We start from the raw sequence: 20774 nt of genomic DNA, 5'->3' as shown, positions 1-20774 counted from the left end.
CAAAAACAATAGTCGTCGTAATAAACTGTGATAATGAGACCCGCCTTGTTACGCTACCTGCATATGAGTGCAGTGTACAATGCGGTGTAAACGCATTTGAATAGCTGTCGTTGTCCGAGACGAACCCGATGAGAGTAAGCTTCGTTCGGTACGTCGCAGGTCCCGCTCGTCATCAATAAATGACGCTACGATGGGCCGACGTTGGTCTGCGTTTTGAATAGCAGGTGAACCTTCCAGTTGTGACTCGCTTGAGGGTGGCTTGTTCCGGTTCCCGACCGACCTTAGCGCCTCCGTCTGATGATGATGATGATGATGGGATCTGAAGGCGAAAAGTCCAAAAGAAAGAGAAATGAGCCCGTGAATGGGAGACAATAACGACGCGCATTGGATCGACGCTCTGCACAGAGTAGCTTTGTTCACGTGCACGATTAATTAGGTTGACAAAATGGCTCCGTATAATGTTCCTAACACTGTACTGACTTCACAAAATTGGCAAAGAAATTTGGTGTTGGATGCCCTTGACGCGATGTTGGCGCCAAAATTTGCCCGAGTTGAGGGGTTCGCTAAACAGCTTAAGCCACGAGACAAAGAGTACGCGCTTCTTAGATTGGAAATGATCTTATCTAAAATGAACAAACAATTATTGCAACAACGTAAACAACTAAGACTCCACTGGAGTGAAGATAATGAAACTCTTTACAGGTCGCTACTGACAACAGTCGACGATATGAGTAAAACACTAGTGAAATTCAGGAAATGGTTAATTGCCAATTTTCGGCCGGAAAACCAAGATTGGAACATTACGAAATACCTTGACCTGGCAGTGTCATCCCATAACACTGACATCCCACATGAATTGAAACAATTTCTCGATGAAACGATGCAAATATTACCAAATCAATTAACCATCGAGTTTCGACACTGCTGCAGAGTTCAGTCGTGTAATCATCACCAGGCTGCAAAGAGCTTCAAAGTTATAGTAGCTCATGGTAGGGACGCTGCGCACCACACAGATAGTGTCCATGTTCCAGCATTGCACGATCGCCATTTCACTGACGACCTTAGAAATTTTACATTTTGAGCTTCAAAGACTTCCTGGATGCGATGTTATATATATATATATGGACCTAGTGTACTATTACTATGTCACCTTATTATCACTATTTATACAGCATGATAATTCGAGGCCGGTATTCTATAGCCGCAGTTTGACAAGCCCAGTAAATACAATCATTATCCGATAGTAGATCAGAAGTTTACGTCAACCATAACAAACTGGATAACGATGCGATAGAAAGTAACTGTGTTCTTCCAGCCAACAGAAGTCCCAAGTTGGCGTAAGTGCCTTCGGAGATGCTCGGTCGCAAATTTAAATTAATTACTATTTTCAACGCATAGTTCTTGTTTAACGTGCGCAGCTAAAAGTTCTAGTGGACACCGTGACTAGCTTTACCTGTTCGTTGCTGGGCGAGTGGTTTGTAAAAAGTAACTGGCTTAAGTTTAGATTCGGCAGGTGCGTAAAGGTGAATGAAACTCGATGTGTTTTTTTCAATCTGTGTCCAGGTAAACTCTGCTCGACAAAAGGGGGATCTCCTGAGGCATTTTTGCCTTACAACATCGTCCAATTTCAACTCAGGCCGCATCTTCCTTTGGGTCTGTACATTTGGGCGTATAATACTCCAGGCCATCCCTATATAGTAGCTTCAAGGGACAGACTCGACCCGATTAATTTGCTTGGTCATGTGGGTGGATTAATGTGCTACGAAAGCTTGGAAGTCGCTGTAAATGTCCGACTTTGGCCAGAACCTTCAATGGAAGATCAGTTTCACCAAATGTTGTTCGCAAAAGCGACCCCATCAACGGCTAACTGACAGAGGATAAACGGAAACACTCGTAGTTTTTAGGTAAAGCATATTGCAGCACCTTCGATGCACATAAAATATATAAACGACAGTTTTACTAGCGTAATTCATAATAGTAAAATGTATGAATCGCAATAAAATTGTACGGATAAGAGTTCATATTTGGAAGAGTGGTGGTTTCGTACAACGGCTCGTGTTTTTTATTGCGTAAATTAATTTCGTTTACGATACGCATGAGCAGGTAAATCATAGCCGAAAAAAACACTAGATGATAATTTTCCATACGCGGTCATAATAGGGACCGCGAACCCACAATGTCTACGTCTGAACGAGCCGGCAGCTTCTCCAATGAACTGTGAAGACTAGCGCGATATGATGACGATCATGAAACTATCGTAGTACACAAACATTCGACGTTGATAACCACAAATGAAGATCAAATCACGAACAGTGACCATTTGAAAATAAAAAAGCTTCGTCCGAAGACTGTGTATATTTAATAAAAGTACAGTTGATTAGTGATGACTCATCGACTGGCTGGATTAATTCGGCCTATTGCCGTGGCCACGATAGCGACCACAATTGCTCGCGGACGCAAGCAACTCTGATATCGATAACTGTGGCATATTCAACGAAAAAATGATGGCCGTCCGTGAACTGTGCTTGAAGAAATCGATTTCAATCGTTGGCCATAACGTTAGCATCCGGTAGGTCTGCCTTGTTTTATCTCTCCATTATGGGCCATATGACGGCAACTGCCAACACGTGTAAACGACGAACTTCTCAAATCGTCTATCGATTTGCCGCGTGTTAGGAGGAAAAATCTACAAACCTTCAATTGAGCGACTCCTTTATTCAGATATTGGGTGCAGTAACGATCCTCGTGAAGTAAAAATGGTTCGAAGTTCAGCAATGCTTAACAGATTGGGAAAGACTGTTTCGCGGTTGAACTTCCAAGACAGTATATACCTTTCTCTAAGAGTGGAGTATCTTTTAATACAGATAGATTCTGTGCTTTCTGCTCAGTACAAGCATCTAATGACCTTCACAAATGGAACTGATCTATTAAATCGATTGGACGAGGCCATGTCTGCAGCGGTAAGGTTCAAGAATTGGTTTCGTGAAATTATGCGCACGCAGGACAAATTTACTCTCGAACGTTACCTTAGCCACGGCGTGGGCGTTGAACAGAAGGAAAGTAAGACTGTGCGAAAGATACTGTCTAGAATTATGATTTTTCTACCCCGATGGGTGAACTTTGATGTCGGGGGTTGTTTTTGCGCTAAACCACAGGTCCTGCAGGAACTCTATGACGGCTACCGCGTATCTATTCTGCAAGGTACGTACAGCGTATTCGATTTTAACAGTTAACAGTTAATGTTAGTCCATAAGTACGGCCCTTTTTATACTTGGAAGGCGAATATTTTTGCATTTACTACTTCGACAGGTAACAACCTACCATCAACTGTCATCAACTGCAGGGACCAAGAAGGTGTTCATGGAGTTTGATGCTGAGGACGTACGAGAATGCAACAAGACAGTGCTTCAGGTGCCGCTCGACCCGTCAAGTCCGATGCAGGCAACGGTCTATATTCGACTCGATCAGCGCGGCGGTTTTCGAAGGTTGTTTATGCCGAAGGATCGTAAGGTGTTTTTCGATGAATCGTTTGATCCTGTAGCCTTGCTAGGCTTTGAAGGGAGCCTTCTCGGCAAAGGCGATATCGAGATGCCAATCGCGGTCCGACTATGGCCGACACCTGATTGTGAAACGCTTTACCAGGAATTACTCGCTGAATCCGCATTTATTTCCTCCTCAGTGTCAACGGAGCTGTATGGAAAATCTAAGGAAAAATTAGTAAACTGTGGATTGTCTACCGGCGGGGTACCAGGCCGTAGTGATTCGTAAACCGTTTGAAAGACATCGGCCCATGTCTATAAGAAGTAGTACCTGATAAATTTAAACGATGGAATAAAATTTTAGATAATTTTTTGCCTTTGCTTTCAGATTAATTATCAGACAGTTTGCTCATACAGCACCAGCCGATCCTACCCTATTTGCATACATAACACGTACGCATGACTGTGTAATGGAGTCATTCTGAAACGAGCTCGCAAGCTCTATTTTTAAGGGTATACCTACATACATATTTATTTTATAGGCGTATATATATAAGATGGAAAAAGTTTATTAGGAAACTGTACGCGTTTAGAAAAAGGGGCTTTTTAAACATTGCATTAGTAATCAAGATAAGATTTGTTGAGAATGTCGTAACCGTAACGCTCTATTGAAACATGAAATACTTTCGTCTAATGCGGTCTCTTTGACCATCTACGTTCTTGCAATGCTGGAATTAGACGTAACATCGCTGCTCGTATCACCTCGTATTAAATCACTCGAAGGTTGGTTTTGCATAACGTCAAGCGGGAAAACGAGCACACGTCAAGATAATGGAGTAAGGTACACATATACATTTGCGTACACGCAATTTATGGATGGGCTGCTACGCTTGTTAATAGCGCTTGACGCAGAGAAATCGAAGGCGTTATAATGGTTCGGCGGTAGTAGTGACAGACGCCTAATGGACTGTTGGAATTGTAAATTGGCCCGAAAAAAGAGGCAAAACAATGTATGGAATACTGCTGGTAATATGCGTGCAAACATCATCCATCTGTAGATGTTTTTGTATATATATATATATATCTCCATCGTGCAATACATCGATACGTACATTTCGGTACATACAGACCACCAACGGTAGGTTATGGCGTACCCGCATGTCGTAGCAATGCATGGAGGACATTCCTTCATTAGATAGAACAAATTGTGGAGCAACACGATTGTCGTTCCTGCCTTTCTTTCACAAACACCGATGGGTATTCTACGGGGAGTTGTTAATGCGTAAGTTTTTCAATGTGACATTATGTTGGTTTTCGCTATTTACGTGTGACGCACACCTGCGACTATTATTCGACAGTGATGGTGACCGTAAAAAAAAACCGTAACATAGTTATTTTTCAATTTTATTTCACAGTATAAAATTTTATTATAACATTTAGGCATTTGTAGCACACGTATTCCGTAGTACACTAAAAAGAAGTTAGTTGCTTTATAAAATATCCTGTGGATGCTTATTTCTACAAATAGTAAAATTATATGAAGAATATATTGCCGACCTAGTGCCTTTTATGAACATATCGTAACTGGAGCATGCCTATTATCTTTCATGCCAGACTGGATGAGTTCAGCGTCTTGCGGGTCGCCATATTTTTTCTCTCCGTAGCTGCTTTCGTCTATCAAGGTATCCAGGTAAGTTAAGTCCGGTTTTCACATTGCGCTTTGACGTTTAAAACTGATGATTTCAAACTTCCGGAAATGCTGATTCTAACGCTGTATTGTTCTTACTGAAGATCAAAATATTTCCATCAACAGCCAGACAGCGTCTTTGATAGAATCTCGTCATCTTTGATAGAAATGTACGCGAATGAAAAGATAGTCGCTGTTCATCTGTGTGGATGGGTATATGTATGACGATTATAAATTTTGTCAGGTGATGATGGACTATTGGAAGTACCCGAGCACAGTGGATGCGCGCACCGAGGGCGAAGGAACGCTGATCTACCCAGGGCTTTCATTCTGTATAACCAATTGGTAACTAGTCACCGCCGCTAGTCGCGAGCACCTACTGACGCGTAAGGCACGCGTAATTTATTGCATTTTAAGAACTATATCTAAATCACCCAATGAGTTAAGAAATCGCGGTTTTTATACTCATTTTGGTTGTGTACACTCTTTCTCTTTTTTATAGGATTAACAGGACGAAATTCTGTGAACGTTTTAAAGAAGCGTGCGATAACAGCAATGGCATTGACGTGAGTGAACTTGAAGATAAAAAAAAAACCGAGATATTATACATTTTGAGACAAACGTATCTTCACACTTAACTTTTATACTAGTAGTATATAGTGTTGTTGTTTGCGAATTCTACCACCGTGAAGTTAACGATGGCAACTAACGATACCATGAACTTCCCATTTATCACTCATTGCGCATTCGGTTCAGCCTCGAAACTAATTCGCGGATAATTAATAAACATTAGATTTTGTGTTTTTACAGCTTTAACTGGTGCAACCAAGCAAATAAAGAGAAATTTTTCATGTTTTTCAGCTCGCTGCGGTCAGTCGGATAGTGATGACCCAGGCCAATCTTACTGAATTTGCACTTGATCCTATGAACATCCTTCAAATTGGCTTTGTTAACCCGGCCCAATACTACTTCGAGTTCTATCTAAACACGAAGTAAGTTGTTAATCTTTCTGCAGTGTTCTACAAGGACCGCCTGAGGGAGACTACCTTGGAGTACAACTGTTCGGCAGTAATGAGAAAACAAAGAATACGAATTTTTGAATCAAAGGCTATTGCACATCTTTGCTTTGATCCAAACACGGATCGCCTATCTGCTGTGCCCAACCCCACAACTAATTTTACACAGGGTTGCTATGTAAATAACATCTCAGGGTTTCGCTTTTTAGACACCATTTTTGCTCGCCCATATTTGGTCAAAATTACCACAACTGATACGGCTTGTTTTTAGCATGCGAATAAACTGGTTGTGCGTTAAACACCGCGCGCATTTACAGAGGAAAGATATAGGACAACTCAGCAGGTCCTTTCTAATATGTATTATTTATTGGCTTGGCCATGCTTTGTTGCCCTGTTACCAGTATTACGAGAGTATCATACTCAATTCTTCCGATCCACATGTGCTATACAATGAACTGGAGGACAGATGATAAAATGGAAGCTGTATATCAGAATATTATTGCTTTCGGTAAGTGTCAACCTAGTACATTCGCGACAAAAACAAATACTTCATCTTGTAGTAGTTCGTCTGCGCACCTTCGTTTACTGTGAAGGTGAATTTGACGGCTTTTCAGACATTCATCGCTTTGCATCGTTAGGAATACAATTGAACTTCGTAGAATGTATAGTCAATAGCGTAGTACCTCACCTTTTCAGTCACCTTCATTTTCGAGTCAGGCCGAAGTGAAAGATCAGAAAACAGGTAAGAGCTAACCTATCTGAGCGCGTTTGAATCGAACTGTTCCAGAAATGAATATGATGGTTTCATGGCCAGATGACGAGCATATTCAGACCTCACCGTACGAGCTTACATTGGGGTTTCATCACGTTGATACCAATACGGCTGGTCAAAGGCACGCAATAGTTCTACGACCTTCAGGAGATTACGTGTTCGGGGTTATACAGGAAGGTACCGAAACCTGTGTGACAACGAAAAACCTTTCGAACTGAAGCGGTGAATTTAGTATTTTTTTTATAGCGATTTCACGCATGGCCATTGTCAGTCGAGGATTCAACCGTTCCTTGGAAAAAAAACGCTACATACTCACTTGTGTAATTCCACTGCTATTCAAGCCCACCAAGTTTCTTGTTTCCTCTATGAAATAGTAGCTCACCTTGTAGTGACAGTAACCGGCTGAGCATTTCGATTATCAGTGGCTCAGTATTTATTTCGTAATCGTTGTACAATGGCTGTAAATGGGATAAATGCGGGATTGAGCAACGTGGCCCATTTTCGTTTATAACGATGATTTTCATTGCAACAATGGCCCAAAGGAACCCAGACGTTACCACCGCCGTACGACACAAACTGCCGAAACTACAGCGATATAAAGGTGTTTGATGATGGTTACTTCGTTAAGTGGAGCCGAGATGTAAGTGGTTTTATTTTGGTTGTTGGTTTTTTTTTGTTCTTTTATTATGGTTTTATTAACAAAAAGTATTGCAGTCCCAAGCAACTCAGAAGTATCGATTTCTAGGGTTCATTTTAAGGCCACACTATCTAGCTGTAGTTTTGAAACGGAATAGAAAAACAACAGTCTGAACTTTTGATTGAAAGTGTTCATGCGCTACAAATACACGTTAATCGTTATTTGACGCTGTCTCTGTTAAGCAGATGTGTAATGAAGACTGCAAGTTGCGTGTGGTCCGGCGCGTTTGTAACTGTATTATGTCCAATTACGTCTATCGTAACAAAATCGGCGGACGTGTCTGCGACCGCAATCAGACTATTACATGTGTTCAGGGTAACTCAGACTGATTTTATAATGAATGATAATAGTCATTATAACCCACTTTCTAATTATATGAATGTTAACTGTCTCCTTTCTGCTAAATTTATTCAAATGCATGACCATATATATATATAGAAAATCCGATCGACTAGCCGATTGGTTCGATTCCTTTTTACTATTGTTTGGCATTATTGTCCTGCTTCGCCCAATGCGGGACAGCCGATCAGTTTTTTGTGCGCAAATTTCGTCATGTAGTGACAATCGATATATCCTGACAAGGTTGCTGTCCTTTCGTTTTTGCGCCTAAAGCGGCCACGTTAACGATCCTCTGTCGTAAAAAAAACAGGTCACACACACAGCAGCCTCGTATCCGTATCTAGTCTCGTTTTTTACGTCAATTTCTGTTTATTATTAATTTGAGCCTTTTATATTATATGGCTTACTTAATACGGTAACAAAACGGACGCTGTAGCCCACGCACGAGAAACGTATTCGCGAATCTGCCCTCGAGAATGCACCGCAGCTTGCCGCGAAGATACCTACAAAGCCACTCAATCCATTTGGAGACAAGTTAGTTCCGAAGACAATGAGTAAGTTGTATGATACACATCGAATCTTTTCAAGAACTGTTTTTTCTTTTTAGTTACAAGTTCCCTAGTATTGCACTATTGATGAGTAAGTCCTTTAAGTAGAAAAGTTTCATTGATGCAAAATGCAAAATTTGATGGGATGATACTGAATGTTAGACAGATAAGTAGCGCTATTGAGTAATTGAATTCTAGTCAAAGCAGAAGCGATGGCTTTGGTTAAAAAAAAAAAGTCTAAAATGACGTCGATTGCTACTGTTTTTATGTGCCGAATTAATGTTCATGTCTGCTCACAGCCTGTACAGATGCTAAAAGTTGTTGCTAAAACGACAAAATTTCTAAAAATTTCGTCTGCGTCTGTAGAGCTACGCCCCCTCACAAAATGGATTAATTAATTAATTCCCCCATGAATACATTCCCCTCAAAGTTTGGGTCAGTCCGCTATGCGAGCGGCGATATCATCCGAGTTTGGCTTAGTGGAATTAGAGCATTTGCAGAGGATTAAAGGCAGCACCCCCAAGCCGTTGGAGCTTAGGCAGAAAAGTCCGATCCCTACTTTCGAAGTCGTTTCCTATTAAATTGTAGCCCAACCTGCAGAAAGGCATATTTTCGGTGACCCGTCTCATAGAACAGGTAATATTGTCAATACCAATTGATAATCTAAATTGAATCCATAACTTTGCCTGCTGCCAATTTTTAGCCTAAAATACGTCAACATCAAGGTTATCGTCACGTCCCGTCAGGTAGATGTTCTTCATTTCGTACCGCTACTCTCGGTTAGTATCTGAGCTTACCTTAGGTGAATGCATAATTTACGAGGAGAAGGAATGCTTCTAGCGTACTTTTCATATCATACCGAGCCTCATATCTAAACAAAACACTTAAATATGGATTTAAACGCTCATTACTATTATGCTAAATGAGTTCCTGTTTACGTTCTCGTATAAAAATAGGCTACTTAATAAAATTTTGATGCAATTTCAGTCAACCCAGATTCTTGGCATTATCGGCGGTTACGTTGGCTTCTGGATGGGGCTTTCATTCTACAAAGTGGGAGCAGAGTGTGCCAATTATATACTTGTTATAGTCTATCGAATATTTCGCGTTCAGGCCGTTATGCGGTACCTTGTCGTGCACAGATCATTCATGGCGGTCAGTTACAATAGCCCTTAGCGGTTGGAATATTCTTTAACGTGTTCACGATTACGGTTTTTCACATATACGTAAAAATCACTATTACTTATACAATTAATAATAGACGTTACCCAGTTGGTATTATACATTCAAACGAAGTAGCAATGTTGACATTTATTTAGGTTACTACTACATTAAAATGAAGTGATAAAATGAAACACATGTGTTTACCAAATGTTTTTCTCTCAATTTTACGTCCGCTATCGCTGTTAGACGCTCCATTGAAGCGTTGCTAGAGTTTCAGGGCGACACGCAATATTTTACGTTTGCTACTTAATGCATAGAGGCCTACCGTGTTAGCAGATACTGGTTAATATTGCAAGATAGTAACAGCACGTTATGCGAAATAAGATGTTACTTCTGGGAACCAGCCGTCTGACAGCAATGTCTAATGGCAGTAGCGGACATAAAACTTGAAACATTCGGTTCAGGGACGGCACCCTGAACCTTCTATAGCTCGTCGATCGACAAATAGGATAAGTAAGTCATTTGAAATGGCTAAAAAAGGGGCAAGCTTCCGTACGTAGCATCCGAACAGAAAAAAACTCGTTTGTATAGCTCGTAGCGGCGCCTTCACCCTTCTTGAACAGATGGTGTACGAGCGGGAGCGCTTAAGACGGAAGCTTCGTCCTGCGTAACTCACTGTTCGTAACCCCTGGATTGAGCAGGGGTAGCAACTCAACGGATTGGGTAGATCCGAGTGCTATTTTTATTGCCACCATCCACCCCCTAAATAACTCATCCGCTCCCTGCGATTTACTAAATGCTTGGCCGTTTGTTTTAGAGAAATCATTAGTAACAGTAATAACACATGTATGTGGCAGTTAGGAAGTGCCTTCATTACGAAAATGAAAATTGTAAGGATATGGAGAAATTGTTCGTGAATCAATACGCTGTGCGGTTACAATATGGTAGCTCAACTTACTTCGTTATACGTGCCTTAAAGGACCTTTTGTTTCATCATCTATTTCTGGATTCCTGCAGTGCCTGCTAATTTCAACTATAATCGCGTGTTCAATGTCGTGTATTAAGGAACTGTATGAGTATCGGCGATTTCCTACAACCGTGTACTACTCGCAGGCGAACATCAAGGGATCAGCTTATCCGGCAACCACCGTTTGTCTACTTGACGGGTAACCTCTGCTTTTAGTATATGCATTTAAATCACAATATTGAAGTTTTTAGAAAAAAGAATTTATTACATCATAGCCCCTTGATTGACTGTAACTAAAGTGGGTCATTTGGGTTGCAAAATTTAACAGCAAATCAAATTTTACTAAATGGGTCGCGTTGCTTGTTCAATACAACAAGCTGCTGGGAAAGGCCTAATCGACTTTTACTTGTGTAGTGAAACAGATCTGCCTATAGATCTATACGCGCACTGACGAACGCTCGGCTGATACCAGATAGCCAGACAGACAGGGAGTTAGAACTGATATCTGATTACTCATTGCTTGTAACCTTTAATTCTGATCCGGAAAAGCATCAACTACAGTGACATTTGCTCGACGTACCTTCGGCAGAACTGTACGAACAGGGAACCGAATTTTGTAAGTAGTGAATGAGTAATAAGCTTCTCATCAAGCGCCTGTCTCTGCCAATCTCGTTATCGTACCATTATAATGAATTTTGCAACTATTATTAGATTATCACAACACGTATGATTGTTTGCATGGCATAAGTGATAGTAAAAGCTGCCATAGTGCATTGGTCTTTCTTTGCTTTATAGATAAACTCTAGGTAAGGTACAGCTAATCAAACGTGAAGGCCTTATTTAAATTTTTATGTCCGGAGGAGTCGATGGTAGGCAACGACATCCTGCTCATGAAGTTTATTATCAATTTTACCTACACCGCGGACGAAATTGTCACCGAATGCACAATGGAATCGCGTTCGGATCTGTGCGAATCATTCGACTGCGTAACGCTGTGGAATCGCACGTTCACATATGTCAAAACAGGCTCATGTTATACGTTTGACATGACCTCTTTGCCGGACCACCCGTTCTGGAGGTGCAAGGAACAATTCAAGTATAGTAAGTGCCAGAAGAGGTCCGAATTCGTCTGATACAACAGCGTATTCTCGCTTCATCGATCATAGGCTTTATTATAGTAAACTCATAAAGGGTGGCGATCTACAGCAGGAGGATTTATTTACTCAAGCCAAACACGTTTTCACTGCACAGACGAGAGAAGGTTTACGGTCTTAGGCAAACATTACAGGATCGCTCAAAGACTCCCACCAAGTGCAACCCTTCATTACAGGCCAGCTGTAATATGAAACGCATTCCTATCTCTAAGTTTATTACACTACCACTTACCGAGTCTCCTAGTTTTTTCGACAGTTGGAAAGCTCTAGTCGATTACAAGTATATTAGCCTTAGTCGGTGTGTGCCCTTCGCAGATCTTCGCTTCAGGGTCCACAGCTATGGAGCAAAAGATGGCGGCGGTGCCACGATGACCGCTCTGGTTCATGAACAGAATCGATACACGTCAGGCGTTATTCACTCGTTCCGATTCGAGCCTGGAAGAAAATACTACCTCACCGTTTTTCAGGTATCACTACTAATAGTTAGTATATAGTACTGTTAGTTAAACCTCGTTTGATTCACATCTTAAGAGTCTGTTTTCTGAGGACGGCTATTTTAGCGTATTTTAAAAGCATACTTTGCTTCTGGACACCTGAGTAGAGATTTTGGATGACTGTACTGTTGGGGTGGTGGGGGTCTTGCAGCACGACATCGTCTCGTTGGCAAAACCTTACGAGTCGGGCTGCGTCGACTATGAAAAAGAGGGCCTCAATTCGTCGCTCTACGAAGGACATATCATTCAAGAAGAAGAATGTTGTGAGGCATGTGTGGCCGCCACCTGGATGAAGCATTGTGGGTGCTTTTCGAAAATGTACGCAGTCAAACATCGGAGGCTCGGAATCGTCTGCGACTACGTCACTCACTGTTAGTGATCGCCATTCGATTTTCTTCTGTGTCTGCTTAGTTAACGTCGCTAATGTAGTATAGCGTTAGCATCTACTAGTGCACTATTAAACGACACAGAGTCGTTTGTAAAGCCATCAGTTGTTTTTAACCATTTGGGCTTTTTTAACAGTCACACTCGCATTTTGACAGCTTTACATAATATAATACACACATTATGTTACAAACACACAAGGCCGTATTTCTTGTCGCTTGCTTCTAGTGAAGTGCATAGATCGTATGATACAGAATAAGTGGTTCGTTCGCTGCCAAGAACGCTGTACCCAAGGATGCAATGACAAGCGATACCGGGGCCTGATGCACCAGATCGGCTATCTCGAAACCGAAAACGGTGTCCCTAGGTAAGTAAAGTTAATTGCAAGCGTCACTGTAACTTGGATAAGTTACACCCTCACCAGTACCCGAACCCTGGTCAAAATTATCCATAATATTTATTGCCACCTGAAAACAAAGACAGAGACACAGGTAGCTCTTGTCATTAAGCTCTGATTATTCAATAGATTTTCCTTACGTTTTTAGTACGGACCACGCCGAGATCAATGTGTATCTTGCTTCAACGAACGTAAAGCAGATCACGAATTTGGCGAAAATCAAGGTATGCCAATTAAAGCAACAAACTTCCTCTATTAATACGGTAATTCTAGCCTATTATATACATATCCGATTTGTCTAAGTCAGCCTGTTTGCCTATACAGAATTAGTATTATATACAGCTCACGGCTATAACAAAACAGTTAGCTGCAAGACTTTCCGTATTTAGTTTCCACACATCGGAGGTGACAGTTAAGTTAATGTTTCCTTTACTGAACAACAGACACAGATCCTTAACTTTAAAGTTAATAATGCAGGTAACGACTACTCTATCGCAAACGTAAGCAAAACGGCCCGAAGTTAAACTTGAAAGAGACTATTACGATTTAGTCGGATAGCTGCGGTCATTACGCTCCGCTGCTTCTACTATGTGTACAGATTCATTATTACTACGTCTGTTTCAGTTTTCGGACTTTGTATTCTACTTGAGTGGACACATGACCATGTGGCTTAATCTGTCCTTGTTGGGATCTGCTCCGGATGCCATCTTCTTTCTACTGCGTGTAATAAATCAGTACGTGCTTACCTTCTAAAGTGAACGATGGCGACAAAACAGCGCCGCGCCTTCTGCAAACAGATCACAATATTAGTGGTACGCAATACCTGGTTTCTTTAAGCAGCAAAATGAAAGGGGCTTTAAAAGTTGACCCCTTCTTGTTGCAATGCACGAGAAAGCCAAGGTAACGGTCGGCAGTCTCGTTGCTGTAGGAGCATATGTTGCATGCTTCCCACACAATGGGCAGGTAGTAGGCTCTGTTTTGAGGAAAATGTCTATTGGCGTAGAAATCAATTAGGCGGCGTAATTAGTATTGATTAACAGAGAGTAGTAATCTCTACGGGCAAACAAATAAAGATAAGATTTCCTTACCGAATCGCTTCGTCACATTCTTTCATTCAGTATAAGGCTTCATTAGATTACGTATTTTATATAACAGATAATAGTTATAAGGTTTTATCGTTGGCTAAGCTTGTATCGTCTATTGTTTTGTGAGACAGTCTCCATTGACGAAATAGGTCCTTGTCGCGTTTATTCTACTCTCTTACAATCGTGCCTCTCACAAATTCATTTGTCACTTCTCCCCAACGAAGCTATACATTGGTCACAATTCTAAAAATGTATTTTTTCTTGTTCATACGAAATGACGAAACTTACTACAATCGCTGTACACAAATATCACATCCCAACAACAAGTTATCTTTACCATTTTACCATAGCACATAGCACATGATCTTTCACATATTCGAGAATCATACCTCAGATTTTGCGTACGGCCAGACGAATTTGTTACGGGAATTGCATTAGCTATTCATCAACAAACAACTCATCGGCCATAACCATATCTGATCCATTTTTCTCCCGTCGGTTTCCAAGGCAATCTAATCTTCCCAGTCGCCAAACACGTTTCATTGTTTTATACAAACAATTTTATTTAGAAATGAGACACACACACATATAGTCACATATATCCCAATAAGTTCATGTAGCTGTAACATGGTATATCCGTTAAATTTGGTTCCGTTAAATTTCTGCTTATGACAATATATATATAGATGTACCATATCATAAGTCTGTTTTATGAAACCTGAAAGAGTTTATAACTATGGAAGCCTCCTGTGAAGGTTATCAACAGCCAATAGGACACCAACGTGTCAGCCCAAAATACCATTTCATAACCAAAAATAGAGCGATTTTCAAAAATCAATAAAAATACGCACATGATGAACCTATATAGACTCACAATGAGAAAACCTGAGGGTGAATAGTAACTTTGTGCCAAAAATGCCACGGAAGGAATCCTTTTTCCTTTTTTTAGTTAGATTCCTGTTAAAGAGAAGACCATGCTTCACTAGTTATTTCATGTTAAGCTAGCTAAGTAGACGATCGCGAGGACAAACGACAGACGAACCACCATTTCGAAATACCGCCCTATTTTTTATAGTAGAAACAACTTCATACGAAATCATTATAGGTCTATATGGAACAATAATGATCCTTAGTTGATATCTACTATTACGTTGTCCTTTTTTTTTGTCTACCATAGCTCCTAATGAAGTTTTGCTGAGCAGTGCAAAGCCAAGTATAGCTGGATATTATAGTATCGTACGTATTCGAAATTAACTTCATCATGCGCGCCTGTCATGTTTGTCCATAATTCCCAACGGCTAATCACTTATCACCGTTACTACCAGTACCGTTTAGGCTCAGTAAGTGGTGCGTCCTAATAGCATGCTAATCGAAATCAGAAATGTGGCAGAAAAGTTTATACGTTAATTCATAATATAGTCATGAGTAACGTTCACTAACTTCCAAAACGGTCTATACTTATTGATAAACTAGAGTCTGGATCGTTAGCTTGACTATCTGAATTGATTATGCCAGTGATGGTATGGTGATGCGCCTGTACAAGCATCGAAACTGCGACAAAAACTGCAGAACGGTAAAAAAGAACGTACTAGTCTCCTCAGTCCTCTCCTAATATTCGACCAAACAAGAAATACGATTAAGTGTGTGTGTGTGTGTGTGTATTATACATAATAAAAATACAGAGACAAACCGTTTTTGAAAATTGTCTGTATTTACGAAGAGACTTGCCTCTGGGTTTACTAACTGCGTCGGTTGCCGTGCGAGGCATGCCATGTCTCATCAGATCACGCTGGGCTGTTTTTTTCTTTAAAACTATGGGCTTAATCAAGCTTTTATGTACGACAAACACCTCATTAGAAGTCCTCCCAGCCAGTTGTTTTAACTAGTCAATAAAATCCATCAAACAAACAACTTCACTAGCACTGAAAAGTCTTTCCAAGAAGGGAACCTCTGGCAAACGACAGCTTTAATATCAACGTACAATGCAGTTATGACTCTCGTTTTTTATGTCAACCTGTTCTTACAACTCACAACAACATCGAAGATGTGACACGTCGTGATGCGCTGCCTACGCACAGTTGTTGATAAAGCGTTTCGCAATCGGACGTCGGCCACAATCGCACCGTAACTGGCAATTCAATGTCACCTTTACCATACAGAGTCCCCTCGAAACCAAGTAATGTTATCGGATCGAAGGATTCATCATAAAACACTTTTCGATATTTCCGCCGGAACAAAGCTCGCAAGCCAGTGGCACGTTCGCGAATATAAACCGTCACATGCATTGGACAAGACGGGTCTATCGGGACCTGCAGGATTACCTGACTACTTTCGCGCACGTCCTCGGGCTCAAGGTCGGCGTACACCTTTGTCGAACCTGTCACCGAGGTGATCGTTATTGCAGTCGTTACCTGTAAGCGTAAAGCAACAGTACATTTTCTCTCCAGGTATACGAAAGGCAAACGAGCCAGGGAATGGAGATCACTACTTTAGAAAGGTGATACTTGCGTACTATTTATCAGCAGCCACAAAGAAACATCACGTACCTTGTATCATGGCCATTCGATAGCCTTTATCGAGATCAAGCAATAGATGTGGCTGGGCACAATAGCACCCGCTGATGTCGACGTTTAGCCACTTAGGTAATAGGTCCATCATCTTTGATAAAATCTTGCGAACTGCTTTGCTCTCTCGTTGAGCCACCCCAATTCCCTTATAGATATACTTTTCGAGATGCAGTCTTCCATCTGAGCGCGTATACTCGCGAAACCATCGTTTGAAATATTTCGTCGCCGACATTGCATCGTCCAACGCGCTCAGCAGGTCATCTCCGTCTTTCATTGGCTTCACATGTTTGTATTGGTTACCAAGAGCTACATCGATTTGCGCCAAAAGCAACTCCACCCGTAGTCGTAGGCATTCGCGTTCATCCCTGTCCAGTTCAAGAATACAAGTCTCGAGTACCGCAATTCGCTTTTCGGTATTTGTCCACGTGTATGTGGTGGGCATTGCGTCTGCGTGTTTTAGTTAGAAAAGAAACTGTCCACAAAACATCCAAATAACTATAAATGAACCGCAATCCCGTGCTTCGTTATCGCTCGGCAAATCTACCCATTTCGTTAGTCGGTTGGGTTGAGTGTTATCGCATAATGTATGTGCTAGTCAAATGCTGGTGTGTGTGTGTATGTGTGTGTGATTTTGCCGGTTTCTCTCCGCCTGACTGATCTGAGATGTAGCGTTAGATGAAACCATGAGGATGCAATTGTGTGCGTATACAACTTCCCTGTATAACGATTTTCAGCTCTAATTTACAGCAAAGCATGATATGAACTTTTGTTTCCATACTAAATGGATAAAATTTCTCATTTTATGGTATGGGTCGCACAAAAAACTAGGATTTAATAACATATATTTACGATAGTTTTTTTCATGAGCAGGTCTGAGATGAGGTAATGGGCGAAACCTCAGAGAGAACTTCGGGCACAGTGTCGCATAGCATTAGCTAAAACGGAGTCTCGGCAAAAAGGAAGACGTATCTGTCTATCTGAATCTTGTTTATAAGTAAATTCGGGCACTGCTTAAGGAACACACGGGTGACGTGTCATTTTAGTTCTAACTCCACGAAATGATCTATATACAGGCTCCTAGTTCACAGTCTGTTGCCTAGCAGAACATTCAACCAGAGCCTCAATCGATGTTTACCCCTCATTAGAATATTGATATTATATTACATTTTAACATTAGGCCCGTTCAGTGGTTATTCTGCGTTGCCTATATGTGCTGAGAACACGACGCATTGGAAGTTACCTCGCTGATGAAAGGACCATACAGAGACCGCTGCGGTGCGTATAGGTTCTCTTTAACAATGATTTTGCTTAACAATAAGATCGATGTTGAACAGACTACTTGACATAGGGAAGCTAATATAATAGTTCAAATTAAATTAAAAAAAAAAAGTAAGCATATACCTGAATCTGAAACATATAAAATACGAAACACCTTCTTGTCAGTAACTTTTTGCGACTTTTTTTAATTTTTTGTAATTTATCTATTTGGCTGCTATAAAAACTGACTTTTGCCAGTTTTCCACGTCATTTTTTGTACCGATTTTAACATGTGTCAAAATGTATGATAGGATATGTTATAAACTATGCGCTGCTTAGTCAAGGCGTTACTCTTCATTTTCACTTGGTTACGTCATAGACGACGTGGTGAATACTATTAGACGAAAAAGATTAGTGTACAATGACGTTACGGGCTAGTCCTTGTGTTGTCATTGTACATTTGACTCGACAAAACTCCGCCGTCACACTCCGACCGAATATCGAAGTGTCTTCCCGTTACCTACAAAACATGCATTTTTCGGTTGGTCACCGTTGGTACCCTACCGTGCTTAACAGATAAAACCTGGTTTCTCTCGCTCTAGGCAAGTGTCCCGTCGAAATCGCATTCATCTCAAGAATTAGCTTACTTAACAGCTATGCCATTAGCATACTAAGGATCTGGCGCACTGTCAAATTGAAGAGTTCTGAATTGGCTAACACTTTACCACTAAGTACTTCAAGGTCAATCCTCGGAGATGAAAATTTCTATGGAACTACTTTTTAACTTAGTAACCTAAGCCTCCATTCCATGCTGAGTGAGCAACTAGCAAAGCCGTTGCAAGCCTGCAAGAAAAAACGCCGAACTAAGAGCTGCCGATCGATTCTGACCTAGACGGGGCTCATACAAAAAGCAATCTATTCCATGTACTGGTGAAAATTTTATGGTATTGCGTTTTTAATTTCGATGAAATCGGGCGTCTCAGGCCATTGACCGGCGCATCCGGGTTTTTTGATTTGATTTTTCTTTTATTTGTTCGCCACAAATGCACAAAGACACTATAAGCAGTTTGGGCTTGGACATGTGACTACCTACGGTGAACGCTACACACGAGAAGCACATGGTTATTGGTCGGAGTTCATTGTCCACGCACATGTCTACTTTTTGTTTATTTTCCTTTAGAAAATTTCGACACGTGTTTTACTTGATTGCAGTGAAAATGTATCTGTAGCACGGTCGGCTTAGATAAAAAGTAGCGGATGCGCAAACCTGTTTATGTTACAGAACAGAAATTTGTGCGACGTAAAACAGCTACGGAGCGATTTTAACGCGTACTTGAGTCAATAACTTGTGCATAGTTCAGTATATGGTATCGACTAAAATGATCTTCAGAAGGGCTTTTGCACTAAATAGCGCCTTTGAATAAAGACCTTTTTATTCGACGTTTCGACTTGGATCGCAAATGGCAAAGTTTTTCACCGCGGTAAAAAAAATAAAAACGTAAAATATCTCTCCAATATTCGCGCAACCTGTTACAGTATATTGTTCACGATTATAGCAGCTCTCCTTTATTATTCCTTACGACCCTTGCCAAAGCTAGGATTCTAATACTTAGCATAACCGCAACCACTATTAATCGAGTTTCTTCCAATTATTTAACCTCGCGAACTGCTCTAGCCTACGTTCGCGTTCGACATAATTTATCGGCATTTATAGGAATGACACAACTTTTGTCAAAAGCAATTTACATAATTCATTGTATATTCTTCCATTCCATCTCCCATTTTCTGCATGTTTTTGTAGATAATAGGTCACACATTATTTCTAAACGGTTTTTTTTTGTTGTGTTTGCAGTTTTCTCGTCTATTTTTTCACGTTTTACGTTCTTGCCGTCAATACTATCGCGTCGCCGTCTCATCGGAAGAATATAGTACAATAAATATCGTCAAAAAAGACTCGTAGACGGTCGCGTTCGTATGACGCGAAGTAGCAATACGTTCTAGCAATAATCTAATATAATCGATAAAAATCAACCTAGCGATGGTTTTTCTCTATCAGACTGTCCTCTTGTCGTTACATAAGTATACTTGCCTGAATATAGCGTTTCTGTTTTTAACTTGAATTATAAATGTTTTTATTCCTGCCTTATACTTATCATTTGCGACCTCCTATAGGTAGGTAAAAATGTTATTCTTGTCACGACGGTTAAACAAGCGTCTCCATATTTTCAGCTGACACTGCGCCTGTTATGGTCGTGTCTGGCTGGTATGTGTGCTCGAAGTGTTTCTGTGCGAAGCGATCAGTGCTTCAAAGGCGTCAGTACGTTGTTTTTCTTTCTAGAAGCAATTAATACAAAGAAGTTGAACCTCTCCCGCTCGATATGAAACGCGTATATGATAATGTTAATGATTGCTTGAAATATGTTTCTTGCCGTCGATATTCTGTCGTCACTTTCCTCATTAGTTTATATCCTTGCTTTACAGAATTTTACGTTTGTGATTTTTCTGCTAGCATACGAGTTACTCACAGCTCTGTCCATACGTTTCGTACTGCTAGAGCCCCTGAGATTATTTTCGTATTTCGTTATTACTGTTTATGTCGACATGCAAATGTTTCAAATCTATCGCTGTCGTCGTATTCATTATTACACGCATAATTTAACACTTAAAAACAATGTGTGTTTCTGTTATAATCAGAACGTTCCTGGTAATAAAAACACGTAATAAAAAAAAAACATTTTTTGATTACGTGTTTTTATTCGTGTACACA

At 40.7% G+C, this 20774-nt stretch overlaps 3 protein-coding genes and 1 long non-coding RNA gene across 22 annotated transcripts; 3 read left to right on the top strand and 1 right to left on the bottom strand.

Moving 5' to 3' along the window:
* Window positions 1–357: 357 nt before the first annotated feature.
* Window positions 358–3861, top strand: LOC111263791 (uncharacterized). Of its 5 annotated transcripts, none has more exons than XM_086969793.1 (3): window positions 358–591; window positions 1564–3201; window positions 3344–3861. In XM_086969793.1, the coding sequence occupies exons 2-3, from the start codon at window positions 2757–2759 to the stop codon at window positions 3766–3768; spliced, it is 870 nt and encodes a 289-aa protein (XP_086825919.1). In that variant the 5' UTR covers window positions 358–591; window positions 1564–2756; the 3' UTR covers window positions 3769–3861. The 5 variants fall into 5 exon arrangements, with proteins under 5 accessions (XP_086825919.1, XP_022694915.1, XP_022694917.1 ...); XM_022839180.2 differs by having other exon boundaries at window positions 358–989; XM_022839182.2 differs by having other exon boundaries at window positions 358–989; window positions 1564–1904; window positions 3310–3487.
* A 1655-nt stretch (window positions 3862–5516) lies between these two features.
* Window positions 5517–13851, top strand: LOC111263785 (uncharacterized). Of its 3 annotated transcripts, XM_022839171.2 has the most exons (17): window positions 5517–5732; window positions 6028–6158; window positions 6584–6690; window positions 6970–7131; window positions 7497–7594; window positions 7837–7966; window positions 8427–8544; window positions 9242–9317; window positions 9526–9693; window positions 10720–10868; window positions 11219–11285; window positions 11530–11770; window positions 12139–12290; window positions 12469–12688; window positions 12930–13068; window positions 13247–13322; window positions 13723–13851. In XM_022839171.2, the coding sequence occupies exons 2-17, from the start codon at window positions 6052–6054 to the stop codon at window positions 13849–13851; spliced, it is 2139 nt and encodes a 712-aa protein (XP_022694906.2). In that variant the 5' UTR covers window positions 5517–5732; window positions 6028–6051. The 3 variants fall into 3 exon arrangements, with proteins under 3 accessions (XP_022694906.2, XP_086825915.1, XP_086825914.1); XM_086969789.1 differs by having other exon boundaries at window positions 5517–6158; window positions 11533–11770; XM_086969788.1 differs by having other exon boundaries at window positions 5517–6158.
* LOC111263787 (uncharacterized) lies at window positions 7976–17192 on the bottom strand. Of its 5 annotated transcripts, none has more exons than XR_002682437.2 (4): window positions 16730–17192; window positions 16215–16560; window positions 12056–12200; window positions 7976–8493 (listed from the first exon to the last, which is right to left on the bottom strand). XR_002682437.2 is itself a non-coding variant. In XM_022839175.2 (4 exons), the coding sequence occupies exons 1-4, from the start codon at window positions 17190–17192 to the stop codon at window positions 13146–13148; spliced, it is 873 nt and encodes a 290-aa protein (XP_022694910.1). In that variant the 3' UTR covers window positions 13043–13145. The 5 variants fall into 5 exon arrangements, 3 of the variants coding, with proteins under 3 accessions (XP_086825917.1, XP_022694910.1, XP_086825916.1); XM_022839175.2 differs by lacking the exons at window positions 7976–8493; window positions 12056–12200 and adding exons at window positions 13043–13168; window positions 13845–13885; XR_015312453.1 differs by lacking the exons at window positions 7976–8493; window positions 12056–12200 and adding exons at window positions 13090–13168; window positions 13845–13885 and having other exon boundaries at window positions 15912–16560.
* On the top strand, window positions 16931–20739 carry LOC111263789 (uncharacterized). Of its 9 annotated transcripts, none has more exons than XR_002682445.2 (3): window positions 16931–17006; window positions 17621–18025; window positions 19860–20739. It is a non-coding gene; the product is annotated as an uncharacterized LOC111263789 (long non-coding RNA). The 9 variants fall into 9 exon arrangements; XR_002682442.2 differs by having other exon boundaries at window positions 16946–17035; XR_002682451.2 differs by having other exon boundaries at window positions 16993–17035; window positions 17605–18025.
* The last annotated feature ends 35 nt before the right edge of the window (window positions 20740–20774 follow it).

This window comes from Varroa jacobsoni, unplaced genomic scaffold, assembly GCF_002532875.2.
Source record: "Varroa jacobsoni isolate VJ856 unplaced genomic scaffold, vjacob_1.0 scaffold_791, whole genome shotgun sequence".
Classification (NCBI taxonomy): domain Eukaryota; kingdom Metazoa; phylum Arthropoda; class Arachnida; order Mesostigmata; family Varroidae; genus Varroa; species Varroa jacobsoni.
The sequence above is the reverse complement of the archived record's forward strand: the minus strand, read 5'-3'. Positions and strand labels throughout refer to the sequence as shown.